The sequence below is a fragment of the Neophocaena asiaeorientalis genome, unplaced genomic scaffold (genome assembly GCF_003031525.2).
Source record: "Neophocaena asiaeorientalis asiaeorientalis breed wild unplaced genomic scaffold, Neophocaena_asiaeorientalis_V1.1 scaffold223, whole genome shotgun sequence".
Classification (NCBI taxonomy): Eukaryota; Metazoa; Chordata; class Mammalia; order Artiodactyla; family Phocoenidae; genus Neophocaena; species Neophocaena asiaeorientalis.
The window spans coordinates 1,402,505-1,424,781 of record NW_020175045.1 but is presented as its reverse complement, the minus strand read 5'-3'; the positions used below and the strand labels follow the sequence as shown (position 1 = coordinate 1,424,781).

General features: G+C 42.8%; 1 protein-coding gene across 1 annotated transcript in view; it reads left to right on the top strand.

Annotated features, from left to right (window-relative positions):
- The window catches only part of SDK1 (sidekick cell adhesion molecule 1), a 536,415-nt gene that overhangs the window by 10,641 nt on the left and 503,497 nt on the right, over positions 1–22,277 (top strand). The window contains exons 3-4 of the mRNA XM_024763505.1: positions 4,948–5,054; positions 7,201–7,348. Coding sequence (XP_024619273.1) covers positions 4,948–5,054; positions 7,201–7,348 — 255 coding nt within the window. The remainder of the gene's footprint in view (positions 1–4,947; positions 5,055–7,200; positions 7,349–22,277) is intronic.

The window sequence follows — 22,277 nt, the reverse complement described above, 5'->3', positions numbered from 1 at the left end:
TTCTCCTTTACTGTCCCTGGTTTGATAATAGAAGGTAGGAATGCAGGAAGAATGAATGATCCCAAAACATTGTTACTGTTAGAGAAAAATCACATAAACCACAATCCCAGAAGAAGATTCTTAGTAACTTTTCAATGTTAGCTCTAGAAATTTTGAATTGGTGTTTATAAGTGAATATAAAATTTAAATGTAGTTATTCCTGGTATGTGGATACTCAGCATCCAGTTGATCCCTGGAGGGCTTACAGTCCCCAGATTTATATTCCCAGACAGATTCCGTAGATGCTTACTTAGCCCATCCCCAGCAGGGACCTGTTTATTGCCTCTTTCAACTTAATGCAGAATTTTAAGTAAATGAAATAGAGATTAAAGGACTTTTGTGTGTATGATGTTCCTATCGGCTAACTTGCATCTTTATTATGCTGTTTACTTTAACTTCATACTGATTACTGTAACTCTTTGGAAAGGATTCAAAACATAACCGTCAATTTGCTTAACGTCTAAGACCTGTTAGTGAGCTGGACACGTGTCCGTCTCTTTGTTAACAAATTTCAGTCTGGATGTTTCATTTCACTCTTTGCTTGTGGCAAAAGCCCGCTATGGACTCATTCCACTTTTGACTGTTGCTGTATTTTAAATGTTCATATAGGAAATTTATAAAAATAAAATTGAAAATACAATTATTTGTAATCTTGTTTCCAAAAATAGGATAGAAGTAGTTCCAAGAAGGATATAAAGGGCTTAGTCCTGTTTTTTTTTTTTTTTTCTTAAACATTTTTTTCACTTTAAAGATAATAATGGGCTTTGGGCCAAGATATGAAAGTTTATTATAGAACTTGGTTGTTTATTTTCGTGCAGAATAGATACTTTCATACCAGATACTTTCATACCGGAATAGATATTTTCATACTTTAATTTTTAAAAAATTAAAGCTGTGGGGAATAGTCTTGTCTGGAGTGGCATAAAATGAATGTAGACCCCCCCAAAAAGAATAAAACCTTATATCTAATTTTAATGGGTATGAAAATTCTTTCTCATGGATCGAGTTATGTCCACTGACCTTAGAGGGAGAAGTATGGGTTTTCTCTTCTATATCAAAGATGTGGTTTCGTTATTCTGAACTGGGACAGGTCTCTGTAGACCTGTGTGCTTAGAGCATTTAACTCTTGTTGGGAAGAACTGCTCAACGGTAACTGTTCCAAAGCAGATAGTATTTTGTCAGACATTTTCTAAAATTTTAGTGGCTCATGGCAGGAATACTCCTTATAAAAGATTAATTGGTCTCAGTTTTGGGGGGACTGTTTACCACTTAATGATTCTTAGTGGTTAGCTGGGAAGCCACGATTTTTTAAAAACAGATGATTCAGTGAGGCGTTATATGGGTTTTTCTGTGACCATGGTGAGTACCTAGTAACTTCAGAAGCTTTTTCAACCAAAGTTATTTTGGCTACATTCTGGGGAGTTCTAGGACAAGCCAAACAAGCCCTCTCTCGTTGAAACAAAAAAGGAAGTTGTCACCTGGACATTGGGTTGCTCTTACAGTCACTGGGCTGACTGGACATTGGGCAGGAACAGAGGGAGGCGAGCCCATCAGAGCCAAGTTGCCCCAGGAGCCAGTCCCACAGGGTCCTGCTGCTGGTACTGCTGGACCCTGGTTGCCGCTGCTTGAGCCACTGCCGCTATGGGCCCTGGACGCTTGCACCGTTCCCCAGTCCAGGGCTCCATGGCGCCCCACCGCTGCTGCTGTTGGACAGATTCTCCTTTAGCCCCGCTCCTGTGCCTCACCAGCCCCAGATCTGAAAGCCCAGCGCACGTGTGTGCAGTGGTCCTGTGGTGTCTCATTCCTGTGCCCTGGCTGACGTAGGGGTCCGCCTCCACCAGGACTCACGATGGAGAACCCTCCAAATATAAGAACATGGTGCAGACCCCAGGCACACAAAAAATGTCAGATATCCTCTCCAGGCAGGGCTAGTCAAGCGATTGTTCACGGACGGAAATGGACCTAAAACTGCTTCTTAGAGAAATTCTAGAGTCGCTCTTGTTGCCCATTCCGAGTGGCAGTTCGGAACTGAGGTAGTCTCCTACGTGGCAGAAATGAGCGTTTAAACCCTTGGGTTTGTTGGGACTTTGTGTTTGATTTTCTTTAATTTGCTCTTCCTGATAATGAACTAGCCCTGGAAAAGGTTCTGTTAGTCTAGTAGATTCTGCCTTGAAACAGTGAATACAAACATTCCCAGCTGTGCTTGTTTGAAACAGGAGCAGGCAGTTTCTATATTTTAGTGGCATATGGTGCTAGGATTCGATCATACTTATAAGGAGCCGGGAAACTTTCTCTGCTTAAAAATGTGTATTTATAAGCAATAGGCTTCCAATGAATATTCCCATCTGTTGGGTAAACATAATTTGTGTAGGAATTCCTGTAATAGGTGGAGTACTTTGCCACTTTTTTGTATATTTTTTCCCTGGTGAGACATTAGACTAAAGAGACAGTACAAAACAGCATATGCCTAATATTCAGTTTTGTATCTGTTTCTCCCAGTTGTTTGAAAGCAGTGCTGTTTTTGTGCATTAGTACACAGGATTACTATAGAAATTTATAAGAATATAAAATCTAGGGCTTCCCTGGTGGCGCAGTGGTTGAGAGTCCGCCTGCCGATGCAGGGGACGCGGGTTTGTGCCCCGGTCCGGGAAGATCCCACATGCCGCGGAGCAGCTGGGCCCGTGAGCCGTGGCCGCTGAGCCTGCGCGTCCGGAGCCTGTGCTCCGCAACGGGAGAGGCCACAGCGCTGAGAGGCCCTCTTACCACAAAACAAAAACAAACAAAAAACAAAAACAAACAAACAAAAAGAATATAAAATCTATTCGGGATACTGCAAAAAAGGAAAAATGAAATGAATAGCAATCGTATAAATGTGGTTAGCTTGCAATGATGAAACTGCTCTTGTAGTTTTTCAAATATGTACTCCAATAACTTGTGTTATTTCTTTTCCAAAAGCTTTTATTGACTTTGTTTTAACCTAATCTCAAAATCTCTCCTAATTACAATCATAGTGTGTAATCAAAGCTGCTCATCCTTCTAGTCTTGATTTGTAATTTAAATAAATGGCATTTTGACTCTTTGTGTTCAGTTTGGTATTGTCCTGATTGTCTGCACTAATTAATTTTTTGTTTGAGATAAACCATTCCTCAGAATAGAATAAAATTTTGAAGACTGAGACTCAGCAGTATTTTTTCATAAAATATTTTATTAATCTTGCTCGTAAGATCTCAAGATGGTTATCAGAGGGTAAACACGCTCTGATTGATATTTGCTTAATACTGAATTACCTGTATTGTCCAAATGTTTCATTCATTTAAAAATTATGCCTATCAGTTCCATTTTCCAGTTGACTAATTGGACATACTTGAATAAAAAGAGGCACAATTAGTTGAATATAAGTGATGTTAAGGTATGTGTAAGAGCTGAGCAAATATAGCATACCATACTTGGTGCCTTTTACCTGATTTTTTTTTTTTTTTAGGTTTCTCTGATTATACTTTGTAAGAGGAAATATTTTTAACTTGAAGATAACTATTATCAGAACATGTTTTTAGAAAGGATAGCATCACTGTGTTTTCTCTTTTTTTGGAAAGTAGGCTCCTATTTGATTGGGTTTTAGCTCTCTTATTCTTTCTTAGGATAGGCACTCTCCCATGTGTGAAAATCAAGCCGTAGTCTTTTATTGATTGACTGATTGATTGCTGTGTTGGGTCTTCGTTTCTGTGTGAGGGCTTTCTCCAGTTGCGGCAAGTGGGGGCCACTCTTCATCGCGGGCCTCTTACTATCGCGGCCTCTCCTGTTGCGGAGCACAGGCTCCAGACACGCAGGCTCAGTAGTTGTGGCTCACGGGCCCAGTTGCTCCGCGGCATGTGGGATCCTCCCAGACCAGGGCTCGAACCCACGTCCCCTGCATTGGCAGGCAGATTCTCAACCACTGCGCCACCAGGGAAGCCCCTTATTCTTGATTTTTGGTGAATATGGCTTAGAAATCAATTAAATGCACTCTTCTAGGTAGCACGAAAGGTTTGAGCTCCGAAGCTGCAGAACTCACATGAAGTGGTCCTCGGTTGTACCTCCTGCTTGTTCATGGATTTTAAAATATCCTGAATTGTAAAACTAACCATAAACCTAAACCAGGGCTTTTATGGAAACTGTATCTTCTAGCTACTTTGTCCCCCCTATAAAATTTACTGACGTTTTTAGAAAGGCTTTGATTTGAGGGATGGATACTTATAGTCATAGGAATGGAAAATACAAATGAAATAACCTCCCAGTCAATCAAAAAAGTTTTAGAAGTTAATGTCAAGCCATATGTGAAGTAAGGAAAGTGTGTAAATGGTGTTGGGAGATGTCTGCTCGCTGTGGGGACTGGAGAGGGGAGTTGTGCCCTGATGTCACTGCTTGCTTTGCCTGAATGACACCTGTGTCTCATCCTGCATTGTTTGAACTTTGATGCAGAATGACACAACACATTATGTTAAGACCATTGCCAGTTCTAGAAATAATTTTTAGAAATTCTGAGAGATAGAATTATAAAAAAAACATTGAAAGGTCTGGTTTACTTGTAATGATTTTTAGCTATTTAACAGTTCTTATCCATTCAGGCAGTTTCGAGTGATATCTGTTGATACTACGTGATGGCACAGGGGTACAATGGTGAGCAAGACAGTTCCAGAACCTAGCTTCATGTGATATTTACAGTCTAGTTGGAGAGACAAATAGCAAGTAAATAATCTCACAAATAAATTGGAGTTGCAGTAAGTGTGTAGGTCAGGGAAAGCTTGCATAGATATTAGTTTATCAAAAATTAAATATTTTTGGTACTAGATACCAAAGTATACTAGATGAGATGCCAGGGCTGGCTGCCTAGGTACGGAACCATTAACACTGCTTTTTGGTGTTTGGCAGGTATGTTATTCCATCTTTACAGAGGCTGGATGCTGGGTTTTACCGCTGTGTGGTTCGAAACAGAATGGGAGCCCTCTTGCAAAGAAGATCAGAAGTTCAAGTCGCATGTATGTGAACACTGAAAAGATCTACAAATGTTAAATAACAAAACACTAAGCAAAATCACTTTAACCATGGTGGGAGTCGAGCTTCTGTCTTGGGTTCTATTTGGAATAGTATAGTTTCTAAAATCGATTGAGAGAAGTAAATAGCTAATGCAGCTGGTCTGACGATGATCTGGGGCTAATGAGGTAAATGCCACTGTTTTCAATTCAATAGGTAAGGCTCTGTTGAGGGTTTAGAAAATGAGCAAGATGCCTTCTGTTTTATGAGTTAGCTGCTCTTAGCTTTTATCATATCCAGGTTCAGATATTTTTAAAATAAAAGATTAAATCCAATTAGTTAAAATTTTATCAATTCATATTCAATTCTTTCCAATGATTTGTTTAGAAATCCTTCAACTGCACAACAAAAAGTACGTGGATAGCATGTATTAACGCTGTAGTGAATTAATTCTCTACTGGGCAGGCCATTTTGGAGAAGGAAACCTTTAAAAGTAACTGGAGGGGATATCAGAATGCAGGGGCCTTGAATTTTGGTGTAGTCTTTAGGAGGATGTGGAGAGGGAAGTTGGCTGATGCAAAACATTTAATACTTTCCTAGTCCAAAATCTGTGATGGGTAGGGTCCATCTAAAATGGCCTGTAGGCTTTATTATATTTTGAATTTACTACCAAAATGTCTCTTCATTTAAAAGAAAGCAAGAAGTGTTAAGAAATTTTAAATTACATATAAATATGTTATAATAGACTTAGAGAACTCTAAAAAGCTCCTAAATTGGGGTGTGTGAACCAATGATGACAATATTTTCTCATATGTCATTTTGACCCCAGTTAAGTCTTGTGGTTTTCACTGTTACTGTATAAGTTAAAATAATTTCTAGTTATTCTACTTTTCTATGGTAATTACTAGTGACTGGGTAAGGTGCTGTTGCTATACATGTTTAATTATAGTTTTAATTACTAGGGAGGCTTACATTTTTCTGAACTGTGTTGGTGAAGTCACTCAACTAAACCTGTCTTCAGAATAATTCAGAACTTTTATTCAATTGAATAATTGAAAACATAATTCATAAATAAAAAATTAAGGTCAATACCCAAAACATATTTGAATAAGCTTAGAATTTATTATATTTAATAAATTGTTTAATATAATATCCTTGTTTCTATCCTTTACCTCTAGCGCTAGATTTTATCTCTTTTCTCCTTCTCTTTGATAACAAATTTCACTTTACTTTAAAATAACCGTGCATATTTTCCTAATCTGTTTCATTTGTTTCATCTTTTCCTAGGCTATTAAACACTGCTTGTAATATAGTCAATAATTTCTTCTGGATCACAAATCCGTTGATAATAGAGACCTTTTATGGACTGTTCCAAATTTACATGCGTTCAGACAAAAATGTAGTATATATGCCATATCAACGTGTGTATACATATATCTGTAGCTAATCACAATATGGAAATTTTTAAAAACTTTCAAATGGTACTGATTTAAAAATTGGCCACATATACCCACATTCTAAAGACCAGGGTTTTTTTCCTGTGATCTCATTTTTTAAATGTTGTAAACCAGTAGCACAAAGACTGGAACAAAACCTACCTGCCCCCAATTAAGTCAGTAGTATGGGGTTTGGAGAACCCTCTAAAAATTAATCAATGGTTAAATATTTCTCCCAAAAGATCTTTTAGGGAGCATTCACCCCAGAAACAAAGAAAAGGAGAAACTGAGCAGGACAGCGGCGGGTGCCTGGGTAGAACCAGCTGGAGAGATCTGGGAGCCGGGCGATGTCTGAAATCATTTTATTATCATTTCTGGGAAAATGCTTCATGTGGCATGAGGATGCTTTCCCACAATTTATTTCAATGTTAAAATTGGTTGCCAACATTTCATTGTATCATTGCAGCGACACAAAGACCATGAAGTTCTGCTGATTCACGCCTTCATGGGTACTTTGGAGGCACGTGGCTTTGCCTTATGCTCCACTTTACCACCCAGTCTGCACTCATCAGCGTTACTGCTCGCCTCTGGTCTTACTGCTTAATTATAGCAACATTGGTGACCTTGCAATAAAATATAGTTATTTCCGTCTTTGACCTCCCGCCCCTCAAAAAAGAATTTTCTGAAACTTAAAAGGTCTGATTTTTCTTTGCAGATATGGGAAATTTCATGGATACAGATCAGAGAAAAATGGTCTCTCAAGGACATGCAGCTGTACTCAACTTACTGCCCATCACCAGCTGCCCCAGACCTCAAGTGACTTGGTTCAGAGAAGGGCGCAAGATTATTCCAAGCAACAGAATGTAAGTTGTTCCAAACTTTAAAGTTTAAAATACATCTCATGACACTTGTTGGTACCATTTACATATTAAGTGTACCAATTAAACTTGGAAAAGACTAACCTGGTCTAGTAGACCTACCTCAATCCTTAATAAACAGCTATTCGAAGACTGGCTTGGAAATATTTAAGCAGTTTGAGAAAATTGTCATGTAATGTTATTCTTCAATATGCCGCATAGCCTAACTAAAGCACCTTTACATACTCTTTATGGTATTTTTTTTCCCTTTTTTGAATGCACTTTTTGACATGTCATTTTCATCCTGAGTTGTGTTTAGCGCCAAGTGCTAATTTAACGAGTGCTCGTATTTACTTATAGAGCTGTGGGGCTTTTTCCCTCTTACTGAGCCGTGTTTGATGCTACTTTCTCTGACGATAAAACAGTAATTGCTGCTTATTCCTCTCTGTCCTTTTATCCTACCGTGACAGTTTTATTTCCTTTTGTCTAATTAGTGGTTCACCCGTCTACTGCAGAGTATTTGCCTTGTGATTAGTTAAGCATTATTTCAAGGTGTTCTTGCCTATTTCACATTTAAGATATTTATCTAATGCCAAACAGTTTCTGCATTTGGAGCTTTAAGTGATTAAAAAGAACATTTGGTATATGTTTTGTAAGTGGGCATTTAGCAATGTAATTTAAAGATAATATACCGAATATAAAGGCTTTGAGGATGGACGTTTCTGAAAGAACTGTGAAATGCTATAAGCTTGGGCTAAACGTCAAATATTTATGCCATCAGATGGTTGCACTCAGACAAAAAAAAAATTGTGAGAAGAAAATGCGCTTTTTTTCCCCCAAAAAGGATATGTGAAGGAAATTTGCTGAACAGTTTTCAAATGTGCTTTCTCCCCATCTGAGCATCCATGCAGTCCCTTCTCTAAGTCCAGTATCCCCGCTCTTCCACTTGGGCATCAGAACTCTGCTTGAGCCTACACAGTTCTTAAGCTTATTTAGCAAATGTTTCTATTTTGGTTATTGGAAACAGGAAAAATATTGAAATATGTAAAATCCGTATTTTAAGATTCTAGTAAAAATATAAATTACGTTGGAAAAAATGGGATAACTTCTAGCCTTTTTCTTTATTTTATTAAAAGTTGCTTAGGTATCCACCTTTATATTCATTCCAACTATAACAAATGCCTCTGGAGTTGGGGTGAAACAAAGACGAGGATCAATTTCTCATTCTCTTAGAAGACTGTTAGGCTGAAAAAAAACAGCAGCTGAGAGAGATTCTTGTGAGATATTCTGGAAGGTCCCAGTGTTGAGCACGGTGTGGCTGGGCAAAGGTGGGATGAGTGCTGGGGAAGGGTTGGTACAAGGAGGGGTGGGTAGATTGAATTAGGCTTCCTCTCAAACACTGGAGCTTCTAACTAATGTCAGCGGTGGAAGGACTATTTTAACTCAGCAGCGTACAGCTACAGAGCAATTCATTTGTTAACCTGTGGTCTAGCTATGTTCGTGAGACAACATTTACTCAAGAAGTATAAAAGGATACAGAATGAAATAACTCTTAATTTTATAAGCTTGTGTTTTTTTAACTTGCAAGTTCTTGCTAAAGACTGTTTAACTCCTGGTGAGCTGATAAGGCAAAGACGCTAGTAGGGCTTTAACTTGGTGTCATAGCAAACAAACGGTCTGCTTACAGCCATGAAGCTATTGATGAATCTCCAGTCTCAGTGGAATGATATGCCGGTATAGCTTTTTTCATTTAAGAGATGAGATGAGGCTGATTATGGATATTTACACTTTCTCAAGGTCCTTTAGTTTCATATTTTCCACCTCATCATCACCCCCATATTTATTTAAGTACCTGCTGTGCAAGATTCCATAAATCAGCACTTGCATGGTTTTCTCCACAAGTTTATGCATCATTCAAAGATGTATTACTTTACACATCTAATAAAGTTCAGCTTGGACATCAGATGGAAGGGCATTTATGCATTGCCTCTGCCCAGACGGTTGGCAGACAGAACTCAGATGGCATTAGATCTGTTCTGTGCCACCAGGTATCATTTCAAAATGGAACGTCTGGCCCAAAGTGTTTTGCGCCTGTCGAAACAGGTCAAGCCTCTCCTCCTGCTTTTAGCCTGGTTATCTGAGGTCAGCTCCCTAACGCAGGGGAGAGACGTACCTTTGTCATGGGGAGGGAGAACCTCATCTTGCCACCCCACCCCTGTATTTTTTAATATTATCTCGTGACCTTAAAACTGTGAGCTTTAGGCTTTTTTTTTTCATTTTCAAGGGAAACAGTAAGTTTAATGTTCCTCAACTTGAAAAATTAGTTGAATAGTCTATTAATAATTTTAACAGCAGCTATTATTTATTGAGTACTACTTTAAACATATCTTCTATAATCCTCACATTTGCCTTCTGAGGCAGGTATAATTAGCCATCGGAACTGAAGATTGGAGATGTTAAATGACCCACCCAAGGGCACACAGCTGACAAATGGCAGAGCTGGGACTCAAACCCAGGTCCGTCTGGCTATAAATCTCATGCTCTCTTCTGCATCAGGCTAATTCTTCTTTTCATTTTACTTTGCTGAACCTTCTTCGTGCTTTTGATGTATTTTCTCCTTACACTGCTTTCAACTTTTTTTCTCCTTTTATAGAACACCAGGTTTCAATTTGAAATGCTATAGGTTAACCTGGGTTTGCCATGAGCCACAGACTCGCACAAACGCACACACCCTCATCAACAGTGAGCATCCCCGCATGTGCATTGTTTATCCTTTCTGTATTAGGCCTGTTGCTCCCTATCTTCAGAAATTTTTGACAAAGAGAAGGCAAATGTGGCCTTCCAATTAAGGCATGGACTTTATTAAATTCAGAGGTCTAGTGGGAGATGGAGACAGAAATTATCTCGATATAGGGATCATCGGTTACCTTAGCACAGGGTGGATGGCAGCGAGAGACACAGGGGTGATGACCATGTGCAGAATGCGGCACCCTGTCAGGGGCTCCTTGTTCTTCGGCTGCATATTGTTGAATGAAGAATAGACTGTGTAGGGCTTCCCTTAAAAAAAAAAAAAAAAAAAAAGAATGGACTGTGTAGGAAAAATAGCAGAAATTCATCATCATTTCCAGAAGAGTGGTGGTACCTGGTGGTGGTACCTGAGCTGCTTCACATTCATATGAGAAAGGCTGAATGAAAAACTAGCAAAGTTCTTACTGCAGTTTGAGCATTGTTTTCCATTCATTCACCGGGTCCTTGTGCAGGGCATACTCTGAATAGACAGCAGTAAACAAAAGAAAGATCCTGTCCTCAGGGAGCCTGCGTCCACCTGGAAGGAAACAGATGCCAGCCTGCTGAGTGTAGGATACGCCAGCTGATGACACGCAGTGAGGAGAACACAGAGCAGGGTGACAGAGTAGGGGCGCGGGATGGGGTGGTGGCCATCTTAGACATGAAATCAGAGAAGGCCTCTCGGGTACTAGACTATGAGCAGAGCCCTGAATGAATCCAGGGAGTGAGGCACGGGGGTGTATTGGTGAGAAGAGCACGTGTGAAAGCTCTGAGGGAGGACCGTGCCGGGGTGTTTGAGCAGCAGCAGGGAGGCCAGTGGGGCTGGTATGGAGCCAGGGAGAGGGCTGGAGATGAGGTGATCAGGGCCCTGGGGCCAGATTCCAGAACCAGATTACTTAGTCATAGTGAGGAGCTGGGCGTTTGCTCTGAGGATCTGAGCAGAGGAGTGATGCAATCTCACTTAGGGTTCTTCTATTACGAATTATGTTGAGAACAGCGACTTCCCTGGTAGCGCAGTGGTTAAGAGTCCGCCTGCCAACGCAAGGGACACAGGTCCGATCCCTGGTCTGGGAAGATCCCACATGCCGCGGAGCAGCTGAACCCGTGCGCCACAACTACTGAGCCTGCGAACCACAACTACTCTAACCCACGTGCCTAGATCCCATGCTCCGCAACAAGAGAAGCCACCACAATGAGAAGCCCACGCACCACAACGAAGAAGAGTAGCCCCTACTCGCCGCAGCTAGAGAAAGCCCGCGTGCAGCAACAAAGAGCCAACACAGCCAGAAATAAATAAATAAATTTATTTAAAAAAAAAAAAGAGAGAATTATGTTAAGAACAGGCTGTAGGGTGACAGAATCAGAAGCCAGGAGGCCTGTGAGGGGTTTCTGCAGTAATTCAGGTGGCTCGGATCAGGGTGGTGAGAAGTGTCGGATGGTGATATAGTTTGAAAGTAGAAACAATGGGATTTCCCATTGGACTGGATGTAGGGTGAAAGTAGAAACAATGGGATTTCCCATTGGACTGGATGTAGGGTATGAGAGGAGAGAAGCCATGGGTAACTCAAGAATTTTGGCCCCAGCAACTGATAGGATGGAGTTACCATTTTCTGAAATGGGGAGATGATTTGGGGTGAAACAGTGCTGTGTCTGTGTGCGGGGGGTTGGTGGTGGTGTCTGAAATTCGTGTCGGACATGTTAAGTGTGATGTGCTAGTAGGTGGCCAAGGGGGTCCAGTCGTTAGATAGTTGTATATATCAGACTCAAGGTTAGCCAAGAGATCTTGGTTAAACTTGGGGGTTGTCGCCGTGTTGATATTTATAGGTCTTTAAAGCTGTGTATGGGCTACATAAGCCAGTTCGCGAAGCCCAAAGAGTTCTATCGTTTCACTTCAGGTGCCCTTAGCTGCAAGTTACAGAGGATGGCTCTGGCTAAGCAAGAAGAAAATATGTTGGAGTATTTAGAGAACTACAGAACCAAACCACCAGAAGGAGAGGACAGGGTAGTAACCAGGGCTGCTCCTGAGGCCCAGGGAGCAGGGACCAAGGCGGCACTCTCATGGCCTCCCAAGGATATCCAGGTCCTAATGCCTGGAACAGTTGAATTTGTTAGGTAACATGGCAAAGTGGGTGAAGGTAGCAGACTCCGTAGGGAACTAATAAGTTGGGGAGGTGGGACAACAGCAGTCTCAGGCCAGGAGCAGTTAAGCTGAGGGTCTCTACACCCATGACCTTCACGTGCCAGGCTCAGCAGCTCTTTCTCTCAACATCTCACCTTGAATCTTTAGCTAGTGAGAGTCATGAACCCCGTACTGTATGTGTAGGTCCTGTCTCCGCAAGTGGTTTTCACCTCCCCTGGGTATTGGCCATCTAAAATGTCTTTGTTTTTATAACTCTGTCTGGCCTGGTGTTATGCAGAGCAGAAATGCAATATTGGAAAGTGTGAATGAATGAATGAAGAAATGTGAAGAAAAATCATGTAATATCTGTAAACATCCTCACGAAAAAAGGGAAAAAAATGGCACAACAAACCTCAGGAGAAAACGGTGCTGATGAAGGAGAAATATATCTTGGGAAAGCAAACAGTATTTTGGAAGAATTGAGAATAAGTTATACTCAGAATTATGAATTGGTAATTATAGGTTTTATTTATCTGAGAAGATGAAAAATTCATGTTTATTTTTCTGATTTACTGAATCCGAAGAGTTAGTTTGCTGTCTTCGGGTATCAAAGATGATTATAGCCTTGTCTTACAAATACAGTCTAATTTGATAATAAAATTGTTCTGTGTTATTTCAGTTTAGATAGATGTTCTTTGTTTCCTTACATTTCTCAAAATATGAAATGTGAATGTTGATGTCATGCAGTATTTCTCTGATCTCCGGGAGGTAATTTGTGTGGGCAGTTATCAGATTAGGACGTAGAAACCCGTCCTGTGCAATTCCATTCTTTTGCGTAATTGCAGGTTCTTGTGCTCAGACGGCATCCTGTAGCCTACCTGACAGGAATGTGTAAGCACAAGTGTGCCGGCATGTGTTTTCCTAGGAATGCGTGGTTTCTAGATTAAATATTTCAAACCTCCAGTCAGCTTTGTGAGACGCCTTGCCGGGAATGATCTGAATTGTGAAGTATGGGCAGCAAACAGCATCCCAGGTGACTTAGAAACGGTCTGACTCAAGATTGTCTATGCTTAAATCCTTGAACATCCATCCACCTATTACCATTTCAATTGCTGCAAGAAAGATTTGTTTAAATTAGCACATGTATTGGAAGTCACAGCTTAATGCTTGAAGGAAGTAGATCTGGTTGTAATGATATTTTTATAGTTAACTGGGTTTTCAAAATAATATGCTTTTAAAATTTTTATATTATGTTTTGTAGGCATTTTGTGAATGTTTATAGAGTATGTCTGTACTTGTGAGTCGAGCCATATTTGGTATAAGTAAAAAAGACTAGGAGATAACGGGCTCCAGACCTGCTTCCACCATTAATTCTGACCTTGGGAAACTTACTCTCCTTTGCCTCAATTTTCTCATGTCCAAAGTGAGGAAGGTTGGGCTTCCCTGGTGGCGCAGTGGTTGGGAGTCCGCCTGCCGGTGCAGCGGACGCGGGTTCGTGCCCTGGGCCGGGAAGATCCCACATGCCGCGGAGCGGCTGGGCCCGTGAACCATGGCCGCTGAGCCTGCGCGTCCGGAGCCTGCGCTCCGCAACGGGAGAGGCCACAGCAGTGAGAGGCCCGCTTACCGCAAAAAAACCCCAACAAAATGAAGAAGGTGACATGAAAGACCTCTGAGGTCCTTTCTGGTGTTCACACCAGCGATGCTCATGGGAGGGTGCTCAGGGCCAGGCCTGTCTCTCCCTCCCCCTCTTTCCTCCTTCCTGCACTCAGTAGATGCTTACTGAGCACTTGTTTTGTGCCAGGCACTGTTGTAGCTGCTCGGGACAGGAAGCAGCATGAGGACATCAAAGCTTCTGCCTTCGCTGAGTTATGGTTCAGTGTGGAAACAGGTTAATAACCAGGGTTCTTTTGGGGATGATGAAATCTATGAGGGAAATGGAGGGCGGGACAGGAGAGAACTGAGCGGGAGGGGAGGGAGGTGGGCACTCTGCCTCGAGTGGTCAAGGACACCTCTCCATGCAGGTGACATTTTAAGGTGATACGTTATTGAGTTGTAATTTACATACAACACAATGTACAGATTTTAAGCACACAGGTTGATGAATTTTAACAAATGTGTACACGGATGTAATCACCACCCTAAGCAAGTTCCCGAGGGCAGTTCTTACCCCTGGTCCCTGCCTCGCCCCACCTGCTAATCTCATTCTATTACCATAGGTTAGTTTGCTTATGCTAGAATTGCTTATAAATAGAATCATGGCATATGAACTCTTGTTTCTGCCTTCTTTCATTTGACATAATTTCTGTGATATTCTCAAGGTGGTATTAATAATGATTGTTATTAAATATTTTTTGAGTACCAGGCACTGTTTTAAGTGTTTTCTCTATAATGATTCATTGAATCCTCACAGCAGCCCCATGGGTTGTACTGTTATTATCGTCACTTTGCTGAAAGGAAAGACAGAGAGAGGCCAGCAGCTGGTTAGTGTTAGAGCCTTTGACTCTTGAGCCCACACTTTGCCTCTGTGCTGCCCTGCTCTCTCGGGCTCATGTCTGAAAGGTCTGGCCGTGCACACATCTAGAGGACGAATATTCTGAGCACCGGGGCCACATACATGCGAAGGCAAATACAAAGCCTGTCGTGTTTGCTAAACTGTGGTCTGGCGCTTAGGGCCTCATGAACAGCGGGCAAAGAGAGTGGAAAGAGGAGGGGCCGAGAAAGGAAATGGGATCCTGGAGGTGCCAGAATATGGAAAGAAATCTGAGTTTTATTCCATATACAGTGGGATGGCTTTGGAAGAGTTGTGGTTTTAGTTTTTGGAAAAATTTTTGAAATTGTGCTAAAATATGTGTAACATGAAATTTACCATCTTAACTATTTTTCAGTGTGAATTCAGAGGCATTAAATATATTGACACTGCCGCACCACCAGTCTTTGGAGCTCTTCCGTCTCGTGAAACTGCAGCTCGGTCCCCATTAAAGGATAACTCTCCACTCCCCACTCCCCCTGCTCTTGGCACCCACCCTTCTACTTTCTGTCTCTCTGAATTTGACTCCAGTGGGTCCCTCATATAAGTGAAATCATACAGTATTTGTTTTTTCCTCATTTTTAATTAAACTTAATATTTTGAGCTAATTGTAGATTCACATATAGTTGTTAAGAAGTAATACAGGGAGATCCCGTATGCCCTTTAAACAGTTCCCCTACCTGGCGAGGTCTTGTAGAGCTGTAGTAGAGCTCACAGCCAGGTGAGACCTCGCAGAGCTGTGGTGCAGCATCACAGGTGAGACTTCGTAGAGCTGTAGTGCAGCATCACGGCCAGGTGAGACCTCGCAGAGCTGTGGTGCAGCATCACAGGTGAGACTTCGTAGAGCTGTAGTACAGCATCACGGCCAGGTGAGACCTCGTAGAGCTGTGGTGCAGCATCACAGGTGAGACTTCGTAGAGCTGTAGTACAGCATCACGGCCAGGTGAGAACTCGTAGAGCTGTGGTGCAGCATCACAGCCAGGATATTGATGCTGATACACTCAAAACACAGAACAGTCCCATCACCACAGGACCCCTCACGTTGCCTGTTTATACCAACAGCTACTTTCCCCCAGCCTCTGTCCCCACCCTAAATCCTGGCAATCATGAATCTGTTCTCCATGTCTGTAATTGTGTCATTTAGAGGATGTGTGGTAGATGGAACCGTGCGGTCTGTAACCTTGTAGGATTGGCGTCTTTCACTCGCACAGTTCTCTGTCCAGGTTACTGCATGTGTGAGTCCGGGGCTCCTTTTTACTGGGTAGTTTTCCATGGCGTGGACATACCACAGCTTGTGTAACCCTTCACCAGGTGAAGGACGTTTGGGCTGTGTACAGTTTTTCACCCTTGTGGATAAAGCTGCTGTAAATATTCTTGTACATGTTTTGTGTGGACATGTCTTCATTTCTCTGGGATAAATGACCAGGAGTGCAGTGACTGGTTATATGGTATTTGCATGTTTAGTTTTTTTAAGAAAATGCCAAACTGTTTCCAGAGTTACTGTACCATTTTATAATCCCACCAACGATGTACAAAGACCCAGTTTCTTTGCTTCCTCACTAGCATTCAATGTTGTCACTATTTTTTTAATTTTAGCCATCTCGATGGATATTTAATTACAACTCATTGTGTTTTTAATTTGCATTTCCCTAATGGCTAATGATGTCGAACATCTTTTAATGTGCTGATTTTAAAAAGAACCAGGGGCTTCCCTGGTGGCGCAGTGGTTGAGAATCTGCCTGCTAATGCAGGGGACACGGGTTCGAGCCCTGGTCTGGGAGGATCCCACATGCCGCGGAGCAACTAGGCCCGTGAGCCACAACTACTGAGCCTGCGCGTCTGGAGCCTGTGCTCCGCAACAAGAGAGGCCGCGATAGTGAGAGGCCCGCGCACCGCGATGAAGAGTGGCCCCCGCTTGCCACAACTAGAGAAAGCCCTCGCACAGAAACGAAGACCCAACACAGCAAAAATAAATTAATTAATAAACTACCCCCAACATCTTAAAAAAAAAGAACCAAATAGGGAAAAACTAAACTTCTTGAAGTGAAAGCTACAATCATTTATTTATAAAATCAATTGAATGGGTGAAAGAGCAGACACTATTGCAGCTAAAGTGAGAAATATTGTTCTGGTAGGTCTGAGAAGAATACTCAGAATCAGGCACAGAGATAAAAAGATGGAAAGTACAGAAGACAGGCAAAGAGATATAGAGGATAATCAGTAGAAACCTAAGACAGGTCCCAGAAAGAAAGAATGGAGAGAGTTGGGGCTAGATCATGTTCAAAGGGATAATTGTTACAATATTTCCTAACATGAGGAGCCCTCAGAGTCAAGAAGCAGAAAAAGCTACAAATAGGATAAATAAAACTAAATCCAAATCCAGGCTTATTGTAGTGTAACTGCAGAACCTCAAAGACAAAGAAGAGACCGTAAAAGCAACAATACATGTAATTCAGATTTCCTCAGTGGAACAGCAATTAGATGACAGTTGACAGCAATAATAGGGAAGATGATAGTACCTGAGGATATAACTGTCATCACAGAATTTCATATCCAGCCAAACTAATATCCAAAAGTAAGGGAGAAAGGAAGACATTTTCAGACTGAGAATTTACATTTCTGAGAACTTGCTGGAAGATCTACTAAGAGTGGGCTTGAGGAAAAGGAATATTGAACCTAGGAAGAAATAGAATGTTAGAAACGTTGGTCTTCATTTTATTATTTTTCTCTAGTTAGGAAATGTTTGGTAATTGCAATTTTAATACATTTAAATAACAGAGAAGAAAGTAAAGATAGCAAGATGAGAACTCTTTGGGAATTTTTATCGAGAATGGCTGCAGAGAAGTGGTGAGGATCCATGAGGTCAGGGGGTTGTTTTTTTTCCTTAATGTGGGAAATAACAGAGAATACTCATATGCTAATGGAAATTCTCTCCTAGAGAAGGAGAGTGTGAGGATGCAGTAGAGTGTGAGTGAGGGGCAGAGCCCCGGAGAAGGTAGAGGCTGGGTGGCATGGGCGCCCGCATCACCAGCACGTGCACGAGGGCCCCAGCGTGGTGTGGTCCGCAGGCTTCACCACTCTGTATGGCAGCCCATCAAGGGACAGCCTTTGAGAGAGTCAAGGGCAGCTTCCACTACAGAACAGGGCCTGATATGGGTTTGGACGCATGTTGTCTGGCAGACATGCTTGTGGAAAACTGAGGGTTTTCTTGTGGATTTTTATTTCCTCTGTGAATATTGGGATGAGGTTTTAAGTTTAGAGTGAAGTGTGACACAAGAAGAGAGGTGAAGATATTCAGTAATTATCTGGAGAGTCAAAAGCAAATTGAGCAACACGCTAGTCTTAGGGGACCATTTGAGTACAGTGGCACCTTTGCGGTTTGTGGTCATGGATTGTCGCAGTAAAGTTGTAGAGAAGGCATCTCTACAAAGAAGGATGAAGTGTAGCCTGTCACGTGGGACCAAGGAACAAGAACATGGAGGGTTTGCAAATGGGAGGTGCCTCTTTGTTGTCTGCGAGTCGTGTGAGGGAGGAGGTGATGGGTGGTCCAATTCGGCAGAGTCAGGGGACTGCAGCCCGTGAAGTGGAAGGATACCTGAGTGGGGGACTGAGAGGAAGTGGGTGCTCTGGGCACCTCAGACCCTCCTATCCTCACCGTGACCGCTCCAGCCAGTCCCTTCCATTGGAAGGGATCAGGTGATGCAGTCCAGGAGGGTGGTCAAGTTAAATTCTTGGGGGGTAGACTTTGGCCCTTGGTGAGTCAGGATGGGTGTATGCAGGTGAGGGGTGCGGACCAGCAGACCCCAGCTGGACTCTTGAGGGACACAGCTTCGTGCAGCTTCTTGGAAGTCCTCCTGAGGGTCAAGCACAGCTGCACAGCTGGAGTCAGTGGGATCAAGCCCTCCTTGGTCTGTGCTCTCTCCTCCTGTCCCTCCTTCCTGCTTACCTGTGATGACACACATCAGGCAGGGCTCTGTTTCCCAGAAAAACTGGGCTGAGACATGGGGCATTTGAGGGCTAGGCTTCAGAATGGAATTTCTGTAGGGGCTGGCAAGGTTTAGGGGGTGACCATGAGCACGGGGCTAAGATGGTGTGGAGGAAATGTCCACGGAGGACTGAGGCTACAGTGTGAGAGTGAACGGAGACGTGGATGCTGAGCCGTGCAGGATGACAGCAGAAGGAGCTGGGGGAGATGGAAAGCCGGGAGCCTCCCTCCTCAGTCATCGGGAATAAACAGTGCTGTAGCTGGGTCACCTGGGCTTCAGAGGAGCTGGGGTTTGCAAGGAGGAAGAGAAGACATGGTTAGCGTGTGCTTGTGGCAGGGAGGCGGCTTGCTCTGGGTAGACCAGCACAACGAAGACCTCCTTGGACTGCTCCTCTGGGCGTTTGGCTCCAACATCTGCAGCTTGGAATCCCACCGCTGTAGACTGAGTGTTTGGATGTGGGTGTGGGCCCTTTGGGAGGTGCTTAGGTCGTGACGGTGGAGCCCCATACTGGGATGAGTGCCCTATAAAAGAGACCCCAGAGAGCTCCTCGCCCCTTCCACCACTCGAGGACACAGCGAGAAGGTGGCCGTCTGTGAACTGGGAAGTGGGTTCTCACCAGCCCCTTGATCTTGGACTTCCCAGCCTCTAGAACCGTGAGAAATAATGTTTTTGCTTATGAATGACTTAATCTATGGTATTTTGTTACAGTGGCCTGAATCGACTAAGACGCCCACCCAGGGGCATCTCTCTATCCTGGGCACAGGTCACGTAACCTCACAGCGCCTCTGCTTCCTTTAGGAGCGGGAGAATGATCTCTTCCTCCTGGAGTTGTCAGGACATTTAACCAGAGATAATGGAGTGAGAAGTAATTTACCACCTAATGTTCGAGGATGTGAAGACAGTACATGCTACATGTCACCCGCATGACACTGCGTGTAGCAATCGTGTCCTGATGCTTGCTTCAAAAAGTCCTGTATAGATGTGGCTGAGTGCACGGCTGTGCCTGTAGGTGTCTTCCGGGAGTTAGAGCCAGCTGGGGAGGAGGGACCCAGGGGAAGAGAACGTGCTGGAGCCCTGGGGCACAGCACCTCTGCCTTAGCTCCTATACATGCTCCATGGGCTTTTCCAAGTGCTGATTTCTAAGGCCTAGAAAGTTCTTTTTGTTGTGGTCCTTCTAACCACACCAGGAGGAGTCCCGTCCTCTGAGCTGATACTATCCTGGAGACTAGTATTAATGTCCACAGAAGCAGGTAAAAGGTTGGAAGCACTGCATCTCTTTGTTGAACGGTGTGCCGAGTGCTGACCAAGGCTCCAGCTCATTGTGCTTTATCCTGGAGCCTGACTGTGCATAGTGAGAGGAGGGCTAAGGTCGTTGTGAGAACTTCACATTTTCTTTCAGGCTGTTAGTCATTGTGACACTGTTGTATGAAGGGTTACCTTATAAACAGTAGGAGACCAGGTTATGGGCTACGCCTGGCAGCAGCCGGGTACTTAAGTGTGAGGCCTGCATCACGATGCAGTGCAGATGCATGTAATGAAGGTCACTGGGCATGTGCAGGCAGCTGACACTGGACCTGCTGCTTTGGGATTCAGGGTACGTCACAGCCAGAGGACCATTCCCGTGCAAAGGGGGTAGCCTGACGGATGGGCCAGGGCATCTTACCATTACTTGGTTCCATTTGAGTTGGCAATGTAGTGTTTAACTTTAATGACAAGAGTTTAATATTCTACGTACCGATTTTTCATTTGAAAATAAAATACCACTCCATTTTACATGAGCAGATCTAGCGACAATAATGGATTTCTCTACAAATATTAGCCTATTATACATCTTAAGTCAGTTGCACATAATTGCATCTCACCAACTCTACATAATACTTTAATTAAAACTAGGATCATGAAAATAGTTTCTTTTCAATAAATTTATGTATTTTATTTATTTATTTTTGGCTGCGTTGGGTCCTTGCTGCCGTGCGCGGGCTTTCTCTAGTTGCGGTGAGTGGGGGCCGCTCTTCGCCGCGGCGCGCAGGCTTCCCACTGTGGTGGCCTCTTGTTGCGGAGCACAGGCTCCGCGTGTGCGGGCTTCAGTAGTTGTGACTTGCGGGCTCCTAAGCGCAGGCTCAGTAGCTGCGGCGCATGGGCCCAGCTGCCCCGCGGCACGTGGGATCCTCCCCGACCAGGGCTGGAACCCACACTGGCAGGTTGACTCCCAACCACTGTGCCACCAGGGAAGCCCGAAAATACAGTTTTAACGAACAGTAAATGCTGAAGTTGCCAAGCCTAGAATGTGTTAGTTCGAATCATACCTCACTCTGTTTTAGCTCTTAAATCTGTATCTACATTATGTTTTGAAATGGTAACAATCATGAGCAAGAGGCATTTTTTGGGAATTTTATTTTTTTATACAGCAGGTTCTTATTCGTTACCTATTTTATACCTATCAGTGTATATATGTCAATCCCAATCTCCCAGTTCATCCCACCCCACCACCCCACCACTCCCCCCCTTGGTGTCCATGTTTGTTCTCTACATCTGTGTCTCTATTTCTGCCCTGCAAACCAGTTCATCTGTACCGTTTTTCTAGATTCCACATATATGCGTTAATATACGATATTTGTTTTTCTCTTTCTGACTTACCTCACTCTGTATGAGAGTCTCTAGGTCCATCCACATCTCTACAAATGACCCAATTTCGTTCACTTTTATGGCTGAGTAATATTCCGTTGTATATATGTACCATGTCTTCTTTATTCATTCGTCTGTCGATGGGCATTTAGGTTGCTTCGATGACCTGGCTGTTGTAAATAGAGCTGCAACGAACATTGGGGTGCATGCGTCTTTTTGAATTAAGGTTTTCTCTGGGTATATGCCCAGTAGTAGGATTGCTGGGTCAGATGGTAATTCTATTTTTAGTTTTTTAAGGAACCTCCATAGTGCTCTCCATAGTGGCTGTATCAATTTACATTCCCACCAATAGTGCAAGAGGGTTCCCTTTTCTCCACACCCTCTGCAGCATTTGTTGTTTGTAGATTTTCCGATGATTCCCATTCTAACTGGTGTGAGGCGATACCTCATTGTAGTTTTGATTTGCATTTCTCTAATAATTAGTGATGTTGAGCATTCTTTCATGTGCTTCTTGGCCATCTGTATGTCTTCTTTGGAGAAATGTCTATTTAGGTCTTCTGCCCATTTTTGGATTGGGTTTGTTTTTTTGATATTGAGCTGCATGAGCTGTGTATATATTTTGGAGATTCATCCTTTGTCCATTGATTCATTTGCAAATATTTTCTCCCATTCTGAGGGTTATCTTTTCATCTTGTTTATAGTTTCCTTTGCTGTGCAAAAGCTTTGAAGTTTCATTAGGTCCCATTCATTTATTTTTGTTTTTATTTCTGTTACTCTAGGAGGTAGGTCTAAAAAGACCTTGCTGTGATTTATGTCAAAAAGTATTCTTCCTATGTTTTCCTCTAAGAGTTTTATAGTGTCCAGGAGACATTTTAAAATATGTTTATTAGT